The 18,417-nt window shown below is 40.2% G+C and overlaps 1 protein-coding gene across 1 annotated transcript in view; it reads left to right on the top strand.

The window, feature by feature from the left end:
• Positions 1-18,417, top strand: part of ABCG1 (ATP binding cassette subfamily G member 1) — a 56,576-nt gene that overhangs the window by 21,932 nt on the left and 16,227 nt on the right. Inside the window, 3 exon segments of the mRNA XM_082304995.1 lie at positions 15,315-15,432; positions 16,198-16,330; positions 17,751-17,801. Of these exon segments, the coding sequence (XP_082161121.1) occupies positions 15,315-15,432; positions 16,198-16,330; positions 17,751-17,801 (302 nt within the window).

Raw genomic sequence — 18,417 nt, 5'->3', positions numbered from 1 at the left:
CCCACACAGCCGCTTCCTCAGTCCCCCCCACCAGAACAGCGGAGAGAGTCAGAAGAGCAAAAGCTGACAACTCGTGGATCAAGATCAGGGCAGTTTAATAAGTGAAGCAAAGCTGTGCACACAAGCAAAGCGAAATAAGGAGTTTATTCACTGCTGTCCATTGGCAGGCAGATGTTTAGCCACTTTCTGGAAAGCAGGGCCTCAGCACGTGGAAGGGTCGCTTGGGAAAACAGATGCTGTAACCTTGAATGTCTCCCCTTCCTCCTCCTTTCCCCTAGCTTTTATTGCTGTGCACGATGTCATATGGTATGGGATATCCATCCCTCTGGTCAGCTGTCCCGGCTGTGTCCCCTCCCAGCTTCTTGCACACCCCAGCCTGCTCTAAAAAAAAGAAAGCCTTGACTTTGTGCAAGCACTGCCCAGCAATAGCCAGAACACAGTGCATTATCAGTATTGTTTTAGTCACAAATCCAAAACACAGCACCATAGGGACTGCTCTGAAGAAAATTAACTCAATCCCAGCCAGACCCAATAGAATAGCTCACATGCAAATGTTTACATTGTAGATCGCTGCAGCTGGTTAAAATAAATCCCATCTTGAGATTTTGAGTTCCTGATATATCAGTATTCCTACGTGGAAGGTTTCCACCTTCCAGTCTTTGAATCTTGCAATATTGCTGTGTGTCTAGATTGTCATTAATCCCTACTTTTGATCCTTTAGCCTGTGTCAGCTGCTGAACTAGCATAAACCTGTGCTGCTGTATTGGTTTTAGTGGTGCCATGTTGTTTTACAGGAACTCAGTCTGGAGGGCGCCTGTGGTTTTTAGGATCAAAGCATGTGTTTTGAGGTGGCATGGATATTGTTCTAACTGTGTCTCTTCATTATTTCATTTAAAGCGACAGTATTTGGAAGGAAAACCGTGTAAACGGCCTGGACTCTTACCTCCTTTTTCTTTCCTGTGTGTACTGGTGTGTTAATAGGTAGCGTAGATAAATGACTTAGAGAAGTATGTTAAGCATAGGTAGACTAGTCATATAGAAGTCATACAGTAAGAGAATAAAGAAACCTCAAGAGACAAGGCAAGTTTAATTTTCTGGTAATGTATCCAGCTGGCGTTTTTTTGAAACGTCATTGTCAGTTTAGTTGGTGGTTGAGAAAAAATGGAAACATGTTGTCTTCACTTTGGAAAACAGATGTATTTTGGAATATAGTTTACAGGGACAACTAATTAGAAGGATGTGAGAAGACCAACACTTTTTATGTAAGTCTCTCTTACTAGTGATATACAAGAGTCTTAAGGCTGTTAACATAGCTAATTTCTTTTGATGGACTTCTAATTTGTGGAGGAAGGAACTGCTTTCACTACCAAATTTTTCCTGTCCCAGTAGACCAGTTGGATCAGCCAACGTCCAGCTTAAGTATGTCCATAGCTTACCCTTGCCTTTTCATTGAACAGTTAAATAACCTAATTGTAAAGAAGGACAAAAAGTGTCAAAAGAAGTTACAGGTGTTATTGAGAAGTGAACCAGTGCAGGGATAAAGTATAAGTGAAAGGACTGTTAACACAGAGGGTCTCCTGATGAGCCTAATTAAATACCTCTGGAAATTTTCAGTAGCCTGTTTTTGTTGGAAAATGGTGGTGCATCAGAGTAGAAACATATTGTTTCTTCAGTATATTTTTCTGACTGGGTTTTCATGGAGATTTGTTAGATTGAGGACTTCTTAGTTAGAAAGAGAGAAAACCTAATCGAGCTGGTGACCAGGGCACTTGAAAATGTAAGAGACTCAAGCTGGAATTCTTGATCTGACTCAGGGATTTAGACTTGGTTCACCCTCATCTCAGTGTGTTCCACTGGCCTCTGGAATGATTTGTTACTGGTTTGTAAAAAACTCAACTGAACAAAAAGTCTGCCACCAAAACTCAAAGTTGAGTTTTCTCTCTGCATCAGCATAAGAACAAAATGGAAACTTGAGGTGAAAACCATGCTTTTGTGAAATGAGTTATTGCTTCCCAACTTGCCTTACTAATCATTTTGTAGATAATTTAGGAAAGACAGGATTTCCAAAATGCCAAATGATTCTGATGCCTTATTTTATCACATCCTGAAATTGTGAATTGAAGTTCATTAGCCTTTTTTTTAAACTTCAGATAAGTTTAATGTGTACATTTGAATTTTTCTAGTATGTGAAATAAAAGTTAATCATTCTGATGATATTTATACAGCAATCTAAGTGCATCTGGTGAATGATTATTTCTTTTTGTGTGTGAAATGTCAAAGAGTTTTCCTCTTGAAAACTCTCATCTTTACATGGGACATGTTATTGATAAAACATTTAATTGCTTAGGATATATGGTTAGCGGCAAGAGTCAAGCTTTGTTTGTGCTACTCTATAAGCTTCAGCTAATCCATAATATCAAATGTAGGTGAGTTGGAGCTTTTTAAAACATGGAAATCTAGTCATTTATGGTAGTTCAATGGATGTATGTCCCCGCAAGGCTGCCAACTTCTCCGGTTCTGAATTGCAAAAAAAGCAGAAATCAGGCTGCTGAAAGGCTCTCATTCTAACTAATTTTCATTCCAGAAGCAGCAATGCCCTGTGCAGCGGGTTTTGTTTGTAACATATTCAGCACTGACATGCTACAGAAGATGATAATTAGTTCAGTGGTGTTTAGAGGATTTTATATTTAGTTTGCTGACAACGAAAAGTATTTTAATTTGGGCAACTTCATTAGTGTAAATATTCAAGAAGAGAGATAAAAACACAGTTGTTCTAAGTAAAATGCGAGAACTGGAGGTAATCCAGGGTTTATTTCTGCACACACTTGAGGTTTTCCTTTATTTTTACGTTCGGGATCATAGGTTATATCTGTTACTAGATTGGTGCTAGAATAAAGTAAATATATTATATTATATATAATATAATATAATTATATATTATATATTATATTATATTATGTTTCTACTTCATGAAAGGCTTGAGAGTGTTGAGGAGACCTGGGCAGAATCAGTATGGCTATTTCTGAAAATGAAAGTCTCCCGGGACACACGCTCCAGCCGTCCATATGGCTGGCCACAGGGATGTCCCGCTGCCGTAGGAGCTTCTTCAGCCGCACCGGTTCTTCTGAACGTGACTCCTGTTCTCGTTAACTGAGCTCTTTCAGTTTTGGAGGCCAATTGCTGAAGTTTCTATCCGTGTCTCTGCTCCTGGGTCTATATAGTAGAATTAAAGACTCAGTGCATGAGTTTAAAATTTACTTTTTAAAACACCTCTGATACTTGCCTCTGAGTGTGTTTCAAAAGGTCCTCCTGGCTCCAGGTGTTCTTCAGCCTTCTTGTGGGAGAGAATGGGATGGGAACAGCGGGAATGTAAGGCGGTGGAAGTGCTTCTTGCAATTTGCAGTGCAGAATTGATTTGAGAGGGTGGGAAGAGGCAGGAGAAGGATGTGCAGGGGTTGTCCAGAAGGTCGGATGGCCGAGGTGCTCGGCAGTTGCCTGTTCTTCAGAGAAAGTTCCTGCAACAAACTGTCGTCGCTGTTGCAGTTGAATAAGACTGCGGTGAAAAACTGCCTTTTTTTTGGAGTCAAATGTAATATTTTGACTTATCGAAGCTGACTTGTGGACTGTGATTTTTTTTTTTTAAAGGTTGAGCACTGTGTCAGCTTTTAAATTGCAGTGACCAGGACTGAAAACATTTTTCAAAATCCAAGAAATGTGGGTCCCCGTGTCTGTAAGGGCTAGGGACAAAATGTTGTCTTGTGAGCGTGTAAATCATTGCAGAAGCCGTGTTCTAAAGGACAAGTCTTGTTTCTAATAGTCTGGGAAAAGGTATGTTCTTTTCCTGTGCAGTTTACAGGAGACATTTCATCACATTCCAGTTTAACCTAGAGTTTGTGATAAAGATGTACGCAGAAGTGTTAGGGAAAGCTTTTCTTTACACACCAAGCTCTTCAGATTAGGTGTTGCCGTCAGGCCCAGCTTGGAGGTGCTACATCACTTCAGCTGCTGCTGCTGTAACTCTGGAAAGCCCCAGGGCCTTCCTCTCTAGCCCGTACACAGGTAGGTAGGTGGAGAGCGCCAAAGTTTTACTTTTGCTTTTTTCCCTTCCCGCTTTCTTGCTCTGCGGGTGCGGAGAGGCTGGGAGGGGGGAGGGACAGAGCAACAGTAAAAAAATGTACTGTGGACATCAGCACAGGAGACCCATGGTAGCCTTCTCTGAGGGAGGAAGGGTTTCTGTCTCCCTTGTTGCAGAGTGACCCAGCTGGATCTGCACTTCAGAATGAAGGCAGATGGGGCAGTTCAGTTCGTAACAGCTGCTGGGCTATTTTGGAATATCTCCTACTTGAAGATTTTTTTCAGAAAGGAAGAGATGTTGGGAAGGGTTCTCGTTTTATCTGTTTGTAAGACTCTGAATAATACTGTTTGTACTTTGAGGTATAAAGGTACTGCAATTATGAGAAATTGCTTTCTGCCTGATTGGCATACGTAAACAGCTTTCATATCTAAATGTACGTATCAGGCTCGTGACTTCAGTTTGTCATTCGAGGGAATGTGTCAGCCTTTCATTTCAAATTGTGTTGGCTCTTCTTTTGTCAGGAAAGACCTTTCTTGCACGCTTAAGTAACAGAAACAAAGGCAATTAAAAAAAAGGCAGCAAAAAGCAATTATCAAACAAGGATTAGGCGATGGATATTGCGTTAAAAAGACATTTCCAGTAGATTCAGAAGAAGATGAAGCTGTGCGTCATTCATACATGTTTTTTTTTTTTTTTTGCTTTCGTGTTTCCTAAGGGTTGAAGATAAATTAGGGTAGCTATTTTCTGTGCAGGCAAAGTACAAGCTATGCCCTAGATCTCCAAATGCTTCAACATGTAAATACTGCTTCTGAAGCCATCAGGTCTTGCTGCAAGTACAGATTTATTTGCATTCATGTTTGAAGGTTACTTTCGTTCATTGACCCATTTAATTGTCATTCTCTATCCTCAGTTGCAGGCATATGGCTTCGTGTGCATGCGTATGGAAGATGAGCAGCTTTAACTCTTTCAGGCAGAAACATTCAACAAAGAAATTGACAAGAACCGAATCTTGCCATAGACACATCTGATTAAAATTAATAGGCAGGACCGATATATAATCGTAATCATCCTCTAAACCTCAGTAGAAGGCTGTAACCTTGCTGTAGGACCAGATAAAGGGAGCTATATGGAAAAGGTGAATACAAGGAGAGGCTCAGAGCAGCTGTTCCAAGTGGGACTGGTATCAACCAATATGAGATATTTCCTTAACAAAAAGGGTGTCTAGTAGTTACCTGGGCTCAGGTTGCATCGATAGGTTACTTACATACTTCAGCTCTGCCTGGTCATAGCCGTGAAGAGCGTCGACTTAAAGGGGGCTGGCACAAAACCCATTCATCTCACAGCATGGTGGGGGGGGTGTAATCAATAGTTGCAGGAGCAAGGAGGTGTGCCCACGATGCTACTGTCTCCTGTTCTGCTCCTCCGTGCTGTTGGAGGAATACATGTTTCAAGAAAGTCTGTAAATTCTGTGTGCACCTGCAAGCACTTCAGTCTCCTGTTATTTGGTGGTATGGGTTCTGTGTACGTAAAACCCATCTTGTTTACAGAGAAACATTGCCTGGCCAGGAGATGTGATACAGTCAGACAAGGTGAGTGAGGTTGTATAGTCTATTAAACCTTCAAACTCAAAATTAGGGGTTTGCAGAGCTTGCAGCCTAACAGACTGTCATATCTGATTAGGTATGCTGAAGAAAAGCAGTATTCAGATACCAAAATAATGCGATGAGCAGCCTGCATAATACAGAAAGAGCATGGTGCACACAACTCTTATTTCGAAGTTTCAAAAGAGTGAAATCTTTACTTAGTCAGGGTTTTTTTTTGTTTGACTGCACAACAGGGACTGTCAGATCCAATGTCTTGCATAAGTTTAGTATCTAGTCCAGGGATCTGAGAGAACAATGAAATTAAAGGGACTTTTCAGATTCTTTATGAACTACAGTTTGGTTTAAGATTCTCCCTCTGCTAGAACTCAGCTTCCCATCTGGATTGCCATCTTCTCATCAACACATTCTCTTTTAGTATACAACCTGGCCTACAGTAACTAGGGATTTCATGTCATAAATCTTGGCTTGGGGGCTCACAATCTCTCTTTAGGCTCCAATTTACTGTATGTTTTACTGACTTGCCACAGAAGGAAGTTAGCTGATAATGTTTAGCACAAAGGAAGTGCGTTGATAGAAGTCAAATCTTAGGCACCCACACAAACAAAATTCAAAAACTGCTTTAAAGTTTGTTCTCAAACATTTAGCTTTTGATTAACATCTAATCTTCTGAAGCACATTGGGATTTTTCAGGCTTTGAGATGTTCTGGTTAAGTTTGAACCAAGTGCTGCCAATACAGTGCTCTGTTCTTGAGCTAGTAGACAGCTTGAAGCAAAAATGCATAGAGTTTGAACTGTCCCCAGTTATCAGAGTGTGAAGTAAGTGCTAAATACCAATGGTAAAGTAAAAACACAATGTCTGATACATTTGTACATCCTGAACATGGGCAGGATGCTCTTCTTAATATGTTCGTAGGAAGCATCTGCACATGTGGAGTGCCAATCCAACTTGAAGATTTTGAGTGTGTGATTTGTATGCTTAATTATAATTGAAATCGTGCAAGCAAATGACGGACCACGATCAAATTGACATTTAAAAACACAGAAAATGTCTTGATATCCATTTTATTTGTGACCGATACTGAAGTCGGCCATGATTTTGTTGGCAAAGGATTTGATTTGTCACAGTATCTAGAGGTTTGGTGTCTAGTCTAAGCGAATTGTCCTGAACTCCCACTATAGTTAAGAGAAAGATGCATTTCCTGAGGGTTGTTTATCCCTTCCCAGAATAGGAATGCAAAATAAGTAGAATTAATCACCTGTTAGGTGTGCCTTTTTCTCTCTATTGGTAATTTATGGACCCTAAACAATGAATTTAGGTTAAGCGTCAAACTTTTAGATATATAAAATTAGGTAGATGGAATGCTACAAGGCTCACTCTGAGCATGGGCTAAGCTCTTCATCTGAGTTATGAATAATCCGTCCCATGATCACTGAGGGGGAAATCAGCTGTGGATCAAGAGCAATAGGTTTAAGAACGCCTGGTTGTGGGCTGTATTAAGAAATGCAGTTTAGTCCACCCCAGAGAAAGAGCTTTGCTGCCCAGGGGGGATTTCTTTTTTTTTTTTTTTTTTTTTTTGTAAAGCATGAAAGACTTATTATATTTTTAGGTTGAGAGGAATGGATTTCTCCTTTCTGAGTTGGAAAGGACTTTGAGGCAAAGGAATTTGATTTGGTTACTTCAAGCACTCACTTAGCTTTTCTGCCCTCTCTGTCCTGATGTTTTGGTGCCTGGCCTGCTGTTTTATAGACGTTTACATAACGAAGGTCGTTTCTCTGAGGCAAGGTACAAGAATGCATTACAATTGTAAATTCCCTTAATTGTCCTAAAGCAGAGCTCAGAGCTTAGACGATGGAAAATCCTATTGTTCTATGTTGCTGAGAGACGTGTGAATAGAGTAGACTTACAGGGATGTGAGGATTCTAAAGCTAAAGTGGAAAAATGATTCATAAAAAGATTTATTCACGTGTGATAAACAAATGATGGTGGAAGCCATGAACTAATGAATGGCTTGTGAGTTTACATATAGGTTTTATTTGGTAAACAGTTACCTTAAACATGTTTATTATTTGTAGTGTGACTTTGCCCCCCAGGCTTTATATAGGTATAGTTCAGGCCAATATACAATTAGGAAAGTTCCTATTAGTAAAGCAGTATATTTTTTCACTCTGTTTGTCAGGAAAGCTGTTTCTGTCCCACACGTTTTCTGGAAGTTAAAAGATGCCTGTTTTTCTTCCCAAATGCCGGTACCAGTAATTCACTTTAACTTAAGCCTGTTTGAACTCAGTGGGGAGCTTGGGAAAGAAATGTCCATTTAAATAATGCCCATCAAGAGTTTTTTTTAAATTCGAATTATTTAAATAATGATCAACTGATACAGATAATACCTCTCAACTGAGAATTTACAAACTCTTTCTTAAACATTAATAAACCTTGTCCATAGCACTGAGAGGAAAGCGTTCTGTACTTGTGTGGTGAGTGGGCAACATGGTGCCTGGGCTGGTTAATAGCAGAATTAGAAATATATGGAAAACACCTCTCTGGCAATATGCCAACTTAGGGAAACACCCTGGCTTTGAACTAACTTTGATTTAGGTGAAAAGCCCCAGGTATCTTCATCTTATCATTGGGAAGTGACTTAATTTTTGTTTTGTACTAAAATAAAGCAAACAAGCAATCCAGTTTGGAATGAAATGGGTTGAATGGCCTAGCATGAATTATGCATAAGGGGTAATTTCATTTAACTGTAAGTCCTATTTGTGTTTCAGAATGGAAAAGAAAAGGTATCTCAAGAGATGGATTCCTGGGTGGCACAAACTGCTGGAAGGTCCCCGGCTGCCGAAAGGACTGTCCCACCTCCCTACCCTGCTTGCAAACCGTCTCGTCCTGGCAGTGACAGTCCCGCAGCCCGTGCAGCTGGAAACAACCCCTCTTTGTTCTTAATTTCCCAGGAACGGTTTCCAGGTGGACGGGCTTGCTGTCCTCACTGGTTGTGTAGGTGCACTTGAAAGCCGGCTCAGGGAAAGTGATGGGAAGGTGTCCTGGGGAGAACGGGCAGAAGGACACTGCCCACTTCAGTAACAACATCATCTTGTATTGCTGTAAGCTGCTTCTGAAACTATACGCACCAAATAGCCCCAAACCCGCAAACCGGGCCACCACCTTACAATAGCTACTAGTCACTCCACACATCTCCTGGTATGTGTATGGCTATCATGTTCACATTCCCAAACTGGATGGCTCTGTGACTGCTGAGTTGTAAAATGGAACTGTAAACTGTCAGGAACTAATTTACATGCACAATTATGTTATTTATGTGCAAAGAAGAGGAACCTGTACCTCTTTTCATGTGCAAATAATGTGGTCCTGACTTTGGGCTCCACAAAGTAGCACGATAAATGCAAGATATTTACTGTCACTGCCCTCAGTGCTCTGCAGCATCAGCCTGCTGGTCTTCTGTAAGTGCATATTTGCTTCTGGGGTTTAGGAAGGTGCTCACTCAGTGCAGGGGAAGACAGAGGAGGTAAAGCATGAGGAGACCCGAGAGAGACTCCATGGGACGGCGATATGGGGTAGCTTTCGGCAGGAACTTCACGTAAATCTCTGTGCTGCCACTCCTTGCTTACCCTTGCCCCACAGGGATCAAACTCTGTTAGATGAAGCAGGCCAGCATAGTCTCTGCCAGTAAACATGTAGATGTTTTGCTAGGACAGTGGCTTCTGCTCAGGGGTGAGAACAAGGGTTGAGATGCAGAAAGTGAATAATAGTTAGAGAAGGATTGGGTGAGAGGACTTCTTGTTGGTATATTTACATGTAGGTATATGGAAAAAGCTTTTTTGCTGATGTAAAAATTATAAAGAAATATGTTTCCTAGCTAATGTTACTACATCTACAAATGTTTCTAGTGTAAATCTGGCCTTGGGCTGTTATCTCTATCTGTGTGTGTTTCTCATCTCGTGCTTCTCTGTGGGGTTTCTGCCAGCATTCCCCAGCTGTTCAGTTTTCTGATATAAATCTAAAGAGTCTACAAATGAAATGTCTGCCAGATATCATGAGGATGTTTTCCATGTCTGGATGGACTTCTGCAAGCTCTTTCTCTCATCCATAATTCACTAACTTTCCATTTAATATGATATGTGGCCTGTTTAGTCTGTTTTTCCCTTACTTGCATTGTTGCACAGTAGGTAATCCAAGGAATGGTCTTTACCTGTCGAGATGTGGGTATGGTAGATCTTGGGGGCAGCAGCAAAGTCATGGATTTGCTAGGAGCATTTTTCCATAATAGGAGGACTCTCTATTCCTGCCTCAAGGAGAAAGGTGGACGTGGCATCTTGATTCCCCTTCCCTTATTTGGATTTTGCGTTGGAGGATTCCCTGGACTTTTTTTGATTGAAACAGGAGGAAATGAGGTGAGGATTAAGCCTTATAAATTTTAGAATAGGAAAATGCAATGGAGTTTCTTTAATGGAACAGGGTCAATATGCAGTGCCAAGAAATTGCTGCGGTTTCTCCTCATGATTTAACAAACAATTTGACTGATGGTACTGTAAATGAACACATTTGTGTATTTAAATTTAAATTGCTGTTTAAAAAGTATGTTGCTTGTTGAAGGTATTAAAGTAAGGCAGGTTAGTGTTACAGTACTTGCCAGAGGTGTCTTCTGTATTTCCAGCTGGATGTTTCTGAGCAGGAATACATCACATCCCATCTAAAAAAGCACCACAAAAAGACATAGAAATACAGTACTTTTTAATAAAGAAATGGTGCACTTCTACCTGGGTGCAGGTAGGGAGTGTGGAAAGAGCAGGTTATGATGCCTTTGGTTTTGACATTTAAGTGTCAAACACTGATTATTTTGTGGCTTGGTTTTCAGTTTATAGTTTTGCTGAACTTGAGCTGTTCGAGTTGAAATTTCCGATGTTACCTATTTGCGATAGTGAATTTTCTGGGAAACCTTTGAGCAATTTCAGGCCAGTGGTACTTGCGGGGTGCTAGCAGCTGTTTCCTACCTTCAGAAGAACTTGTGATGAAAGAGAAACAGTTCAGCTATATTGGGAAGGGCAAATCCTGCTCTAATTGCAGTGAGGAGGGAAAGCCTGCTGTGCTCACCCAGGACCTGAGATGGGCTCTTTGTGTCTATTGATGGATGCAGAATTAGGCTACAACGCCGAGAAACTTCTAGGAGTCTGTGTGACATTTGTCTGAGTAACAAATGAGTATATTACTGGCAAGGAAATGCAAATGAATGAAGCATTTTAGTAAAAAAAACTAGAGATGGTATTTACTTGAGGAAATTCACTGTAAGGGCAGGAGTTTTAGTTATTATTTGTTTGGTGCTGATTCAGACACATTCTGAAGTATGCGCTCCTACCCCAAGTATGGGGAGGGGGTGGCTTGCTTCTTTCCAGATTAATCATAATTTTTGTGAAAATGATAAAGCCAAATCTCCACAGATATCCTTGTAGAATCCACAAGGAAGCATATAAAACCATCAACACGTTTCTCCCTTGCTGAATCCATTAGTAAAAATTTTGGTGCCTCGAATGACGAGAGCTCCCCTGGTATCTTCATCAATACGAGAGGTCACCCTCGATCAGATCATTAAACAAGGGGCTGCTGTGGGCTTTGTGCTGCAGCCAGGCAGTGAGGGAAAATACGTCTCTTGAATGGGGGGGGTCTGTTCAGGCCAGTCATGTGTTTCTGGCTGCGAATCTGGTCTAATATCACAGTGCCTGGAGTCTGCTGTCAGTGGGAAATCCTACAACAGAAAACGAAACACATTTCGCTTCTCGGGAGAAGCAGTTGAACTCATGTAATGTGAGGGGAAATTAAGACCAAAAAATTTTTCATTACTTGCATTTTCTGTTTCGGTTTTGATTTCTTACTTTTTGTATTCTTTGAGTTGGACTGAGAAAGTTGCTGAGTGCTTGTTCTGGTTGGTGATGGTGTATTAATGTCCTGTTAACAAATTCATATTTTAAGTAGTTCTTGAAAACTGGTATTTGGATTCCCATGGGCATCGACCTCTAAATATATTTTTAAGGGTGAGGTTGCAGTAACCCCAGGAGGGGATACTGGAAAACTGAAAGGATCCAAGCTATTTTCCGTTGGAAATGAAAACAGTTTTAAGAGAAATAACTGAAAGTCATGATATTAAACTTGGTCTTGATGTAAGTCCAGTCCAAACGGAGATGGCCGCTGTAGTCCTTGAACTGAATGGCCCATAATATGCATCCATCTTGGGGTGAGTTCGCTTTGAGGTTCAACCTTTCATTAAACTCTGGGGTACCAAAACTCCTTGCTGCATGGATCATGAACTGGTGGCCTAAGGAAAACAAGGTGGGCCAGGCAAACCAGGATTGAAGGTGGTCAGAAATTCCTAATATACGGCAGAAGGATATGAAACAGTCCCTGTACTGTAAGAGTACAATCCCCTCCAAATGCATAATCTGTTTCTCGTGAAAGACATGTGGCCCAATATAGAAGTTTTAGGTCGACTGATTCAGTTAAAGATTAGCCTCAATATTCTGAAAGAGAAGTCTGTAGTTACTTATGGATTTTAATTCCTTATAAAGGATTATACTGGGCACTACGCTACTGCTACAGTGTCAAATCTTTTTGAGGGTTTGCTAAATTAACCTTTGTAATAGAAAGGCTTCTTATGTGCTTCCAGTCAAAAGAAGAGATGGGTTTGAGTTTGTAGCAACTTAAAATGCCAATGATTGGGATCCTGATCTAAAATTCATATTTTTTTTCTATTTCTTCTTAAATCATGTTCCTCTACTGTTTAGCAAATGAGTTGCAGAGATGTGTCCCACTCTGATTTAGCATTGTGTGCGGGATACTTAAAATGGAAATCTCCATCAGAGGGGCAGAAACAAGTGCAGGTAATGAGGGGGAAGATGTTGCAATTAAAGTCAAACTGATTATTGTTTGTGAAATTATGTTCGGAAAAGTGACTTTAATGGATATAATGTTAAATCTCACAGTGATATGTAGTGAGAGCAAAGGCTTCAGTTTTAGGTAATGGTGCATGTGTGTTGATAGATGTTTTCAGACGATGAGTGCGTATTTTAGGTTGTACCTCCCTCAGTATTCATGGCAGTACATATTCTTTATGCTTCCCTGTAAGTTTGTGCAATATTTACTGTCCTGATCTTGAAACTCATGATGAGCTGACCATTAGGAAACTCTGACAAGAACCCTTTACCCTGGAAATCTGGGTCAGAGCAAGCCCATACGATAGAAATTGTTGTAATGGAGTTGCCGTGTGATGTTCTGTCATGTTGAACTGCTTTGTGGGGCAGATGGGGAATGGAGACAGACACGGGTGAGTACTTTACCCTGTGCACTACATGTGGGACCTAGTGAAAGAAATCCTGTCCCAGTGCAAGTTAATGACAGGCCAACTTGGCCAGCTTTTGACTAGTGTGAGAAAGAGTTCCCATCTGCGTATAACTTGTCTGTGTGGTGGGTGTGTGCATAATGCAAATAATTGGTGGCAAAGTCTAATATTTGAGTCCCTTACAAATTTAATAGGCTTGGGAGGTAACTGGGTCTCATGACACTTAAGGGGTAATATGAAGGACTTTATCTCTGTACATCCCATTTAGTAAATATTGTCATGTTTGAAAGGTCTGATCTCTTCCTTGCACTTTTCCTTCAAATGCTGATTTGAATGCTGACATTGGCATGAGGGACAAGCTTGTTGACCTTGTCAGGGTGCCACGGATTTCTCTCTTCAAAATAGCTGTTCCTTTTGATAGATTGTCTTTGCTTTTGTTCTTAGGACTTGTGCCATAAATAGGCAATGCAAATACACTGCTGTTTTCATACCCATGATATCTTGTAGCTTCCAATCAAGTTGTATCATTCAGGTCCAGGACAAGATTTCAGAGTGAAAAATTACCGGCCTGTTTAAAAAAAAAAGGCACTCGAGAAAGCTATTATTTTGATAAGTTTGGTCAATTACATTTTCTAGGGCATTTGCCATGAAAACTGTAGGATCAAATATTTCTAGAGAGAGTTTTTGTGGCTACTGCTTTCCTCCTGGGCTGGGGAATGCTCAGAGAAGAGTATTTGCTGTGGATTTGGGAGACCCCATGGGAGGATGACATTAATGTTTTTGGTGCAAAAGTTTGCTCTCTGTGGCATTGAAAGAGGGTGAACTGAGACTAGAGAAAAGAAGAAAATATAAAGAGAATGCTAAGCAGGGATGAAAGGAAAACAAGAAATTATGGAGTTAGGAAGAAAGAGAAATCAGAAGAAGATTCATTTTCTAAGAGTTTGCAGCCAGTGTGATTTTTTTTTTTTTTTTTTAACAGCATTTCAACATTCCAGCTACAACCTATGCTAATGATAATCACAGGACTGGGGTAGTTTACATGTGGAATAGAAATGCTGCCTGCCTATGCACCAATATGGCACAATGGATTGCCAGATCCCAGCACTGCATGTAAATGGATCTTTCGCCCTTCTGTTTTGGTTTTAATTTAATTGCAGCAACATTTTCAACATATGAGATTGTTTTTTTGACATCTTACTTAACATTTTATTATTACTAAAAGTTTTAACTGAAAGCACTGGTAGTTAAAATAAAGTAAGCAAGCAAAAAAATAAAAGGGAAGGAGATTCTGAAAAGTTTAAATGCTGGTCAGGGCTCTCTCCACCCTCCCCACCCAGTCCTTGTGCCTTAAAATAGGAATCATGAAGGACAAGATGGGTGCAACTAAGTCCAAATCTGGAATTCTCATTGGAGTCCAGTTTGCTTACACCTAGAGTAACATGGAGTTTGGGGTTTAAATTAAGGTGATCACAAAGGTGATTTACTGAGGAATGAGATATCTGAAGTTGGTGTTGTGGTTATTCTAGAACAGCTTCGCCTGAGGACATAATTATTGTGGCATGATTGTCTGAAGTGGATTAATCTAAATGAGAGAAAAACCCTGCATGTTCTTAATCCAGAACAAGTATTTCCCCAGGAATTATTTTTACAGAGTTATTGTGGTCAGTCTCCTTGTCTGGACAAGCCTTTAGAGCTCTTATGATAAGAGAGTCCTTATGGTAAGACAGTGAAGCAGGTTTGCCTTTTCCTGTATGTCTCCTTTTGCGGTGTTTCTTGTCATACCTCTTTTAGCGGGGAATGAACAAAAGCATAGGGCTTTGCCTTTGAGATCATGGCTATTATTCTCCAAGAAGTTGTTGTTTTGCTGAGAGGGCAGAATTTTGGCATGAAGCTGCAGTGATTGGAGGGCAGTCTGCTCCAAGGCTGTGGAGGTACAGTAGCTGTGGAGTATTAGATGTTTTAATTAGATGCTAGCATCCTAGTAAAATACTCCGAGAAGACACTTAGAAAATGGCAGCAAGGCTTCTTAACCCTGTTTGAAAATTTTCTTAGAGTGAATCAAGGGTATGTGATCCTGTAATCCCACAATACTACTTGTGTAGTGGGGGAGGCTGCTGCTCCCACTCAGAATTTGGCTTTTGGTGGTTATTGGCAGTGTGCTGATCTCAGCATCAGCGTCTCAGCAGGTGCCTGCTAATGCATATTTGTCGTCATTGTTTAGTGGAAATGAACTTTCATTGCCCCCTAGATGTGATTGTGACGGGTTCAGTGAACTTTTCTTTCTTCTTTCAGGTTATAAGACCCTTTTGAAAGGAATTTCAGGAAAGTTCAGCAGTGGAGAACTTGTTGCAATTATGGGTCCTTCAGGAGCTGGGAAGTCAACGCTCATGAACATTCTGGCAGGATACAGGTCAGTAACAATGGAAATCCCAAGTAAGATAAGATCACCTAGCCTGATGGCTGCTTGGAGACAACAGCAGAAGAAATCTTACCCCAGTGTTTGTAGAAAACAGGTATTTCACAGGTTTTGATTTAGATTCTTATTGCTTATATTTTTTTCTGTTTGCCCTGTTCTGGTCACTTAGGATTTATCTGTTAACAAGTCTGATCCAAAAATAGGAAGGAATTTAAAGTCCAAAACACAAAAAAATTTCTCTTCTCTAGCTGTGTACAAATCTGACTCAGTGTCTTATGTTTATGATATTTTTTAAATCACATTTTATAAACACTTGAAAAATATGACCCTTTTTAGTTGCTACTTTCATAGTGTTGATGTATTCTTGACCAAACTGCAATGTGCGAAGTGACTGTGGTTCATCTTCCTGAATCCCCTGTTGTATGGCCAAATACGAAGTGTCTCTGTGTTGTTGTCATTAGGGCATAAGGAACAGGATAGAGAAACCTAAAAAAAAATGTCTTGAACGGCTTGATATTTTTTCAAACATTCGTATAAGACAGCACACATTTTGTACTAACTTGGAGTAAAATTTTCAGCAACATTGCATGAAGCCTGTTATGAAAGAGAGCGTAATCATGAAATAAATTAATTTCTATCCACTGTATCAGTTTTATTCCATAGTAGGCAAGAATTACCTAAGACTTCCACATACTGAGGCCTGTGGCAGCACAAGTGAAGGCAAGATTCACCGCTGGTTATTTTCTTGGTTCGTTTCAGAGAGACAGGAATGAAAGGAGAAATTCTCATCAATGGACAGCCTCGTGACCTGCGCTCTTTTCGCAAAGTCTCCTGCTACATTATGCAAGATGACATGCTCCTTCCTCATCTGACTGTCCAGGAAGCTATGATGGTGAGCTTTGTTTCTTACTCTAATTTATTTGAGCAGGAGAAAATGGAAAAATCTCTGTGTATTGTGCACATGTTCTTACTCCTGGTAACACCACGAGCCATTATCTCTATTTGATCCCACCCAATGAAAGTGCTTGGACTTCAATGATGCCTTGAATTCCATTTCAGGCTCATCCTTCTAGGGGTTGTCTAAGCTTCTTTAGCTTTATTGTTTTCAATTTGTGACCAGCATTATGATTTGGAAGAAAATCTAAGGCTCAACTCCTTAGACCTCCTAGAGAATGGAACCTGAAATTCTGCACAGAATGAGCCTTTGTAGGGACCATCATTTTTCTTGGGTGGTGGATGAGTAACCTTGTCTCTCTCTTTCTCCCCATCTTCCATGTTCTTGACTGCAAAGTGCTATTTTGACTGAGCATGGTCTCTCTGCTACTTCTACTCTTTTGTGCCTTTTCTTTAATAAAGGCATTGTATAAAATCTCTTCCAGTTCTTCACAGGAAAACAACAGGAACAGAATAATCCCAAGACCTACAGGCAACGTAAATTCTTCTTACTGTTTTGCATAGCATCAATAATTTGCTAATTGCCAGCTTGACCAATCAGTCTAGAAGTGCCTGTTGCTCAGTTTGAGAAACGAGACAGTTTTTCTCAGAGGATGTTATTGAAATAAGGCTAAGGTTGCTCATACTATATGCAAGCATCAATTCACAAATTTTAAGGCCAGAAGGAATCAGTGTAGTTTTTATGTGGCTAATTTTCTGCAAAGGCTCTTCTCTGTGAGGAAGTTTTTCTTCTCTTTTGTTTACTTGAACATTGTAGTCAGAATCCCGTAGGACCACTTTTGTAGAATTGGGCCCAGATCGTACTTGCTGTCTAAATTAATCAATCAAGGCTCTGACAAAAATAATTACTTAACAGTTTAATTGCTTCTAATAAAGGTTAATCATCATGTTTTGTGGAGCTGCCTCTTAGGACAGCAGATTGCATCTTTCACAAGATTATTTATTTCTATACTCAGTTGTTCACATCCTGGAGAATGGCAGAGTTTGGTTATCCTTATGATATGGATGAAGCACAAATAAACTGTGATTCTAGTATTGCCTGGGAAGTTAGTGGCTATGAAAAAACATGACTCTCCCATCTTCCTCTCAAGCTCTTTCACTTGCAGAATGGCCTTTCTTTCTAATGTGCTTTTTGTCAGATGCTTGAGTGATTGCTTAAGTCAGATTATACTCAGTTACCTACTGCACATGCATATGTGATGCTTGCAATTTGAACATTATAGTTAAACTTAACCTTTTCTGACTGGGCTGAAAGAAGTTGTTTAAATGGTACGTTGGGATGTAGTGCCTGAGACGCTGTAACTGGTGGTTGTGCTTCAGACCAGTTCAAAATCAAATTCCATTGTATTGCATTCCAGGTGTCTGCTCACCTGAAACTTCAAGAGAAAGATGAAGGCAGGAGAGAAATGGTATGTATATTGTCCATCAAACTGAGAATTTTGGGGGATGCCAAAGAGGTCCATGAAGTGAGGTCTGTAAAGCAGGCATTTTTATCTAAGATTGAATTGCATTGGACTTGTAATGATAGAATTAATCATAACCTCAAAGTTGACAGGTATCGTTATGAGGGAGCGTTTACTACAGTCTCTACGAAAGTTGCTTTCGGTATGAGACTGAGTAGATAATTGTAAAAAAATCTATTGAAATAAATTCACAGGTTTTGTAAGATGCCTTTTAATGTACCTTAGCACCTTAGATTCTGTTATATGCATGTCTGAGGGCTCAGGCATCTTGTGTGTGGCAAGATAAATCAGTCATGTCTGGCAATGGTGAGAGTAGGCCTTAATTTTTCCAAGGACTAACAAAAAACTCAGCAGTTCTTGTAACTGCTGCAGAAATTTCTATGCTCGTGTTTGAAAGCATTGCTCTTCATGGCTATGCTGGTGGACATATTGTTGCACTGGACAAGTTAATGCAGTTGCGGTTAAGATACAGACTAAGGTATTTTGAAGCTGTGTTGGGTGACCAAGGTTTGGACAAGTAGGAAACAGGGCTAAAACACGCACGTATCTCTTCTAAAACACT

The sequence above is a fragment of the Platalea leucorodia genome (genome assembly GCF_965183815.1).
Source record: "Platalea leucorodia genome assembly, chromosome: 2".
Classification (NCBI taxonomy): domain Eukaryota; kingdom Metazoa; phylum Chordata; class Aves; order Pelecaniformes; family Threskiornithidae; genus Platalea; species Platalea leucorodia.
The sequence above is the reverse complement of the archived record's forward strand: the minus strand, read 5'-3'. Positions and strand labels throughout refer to the sequence as shown.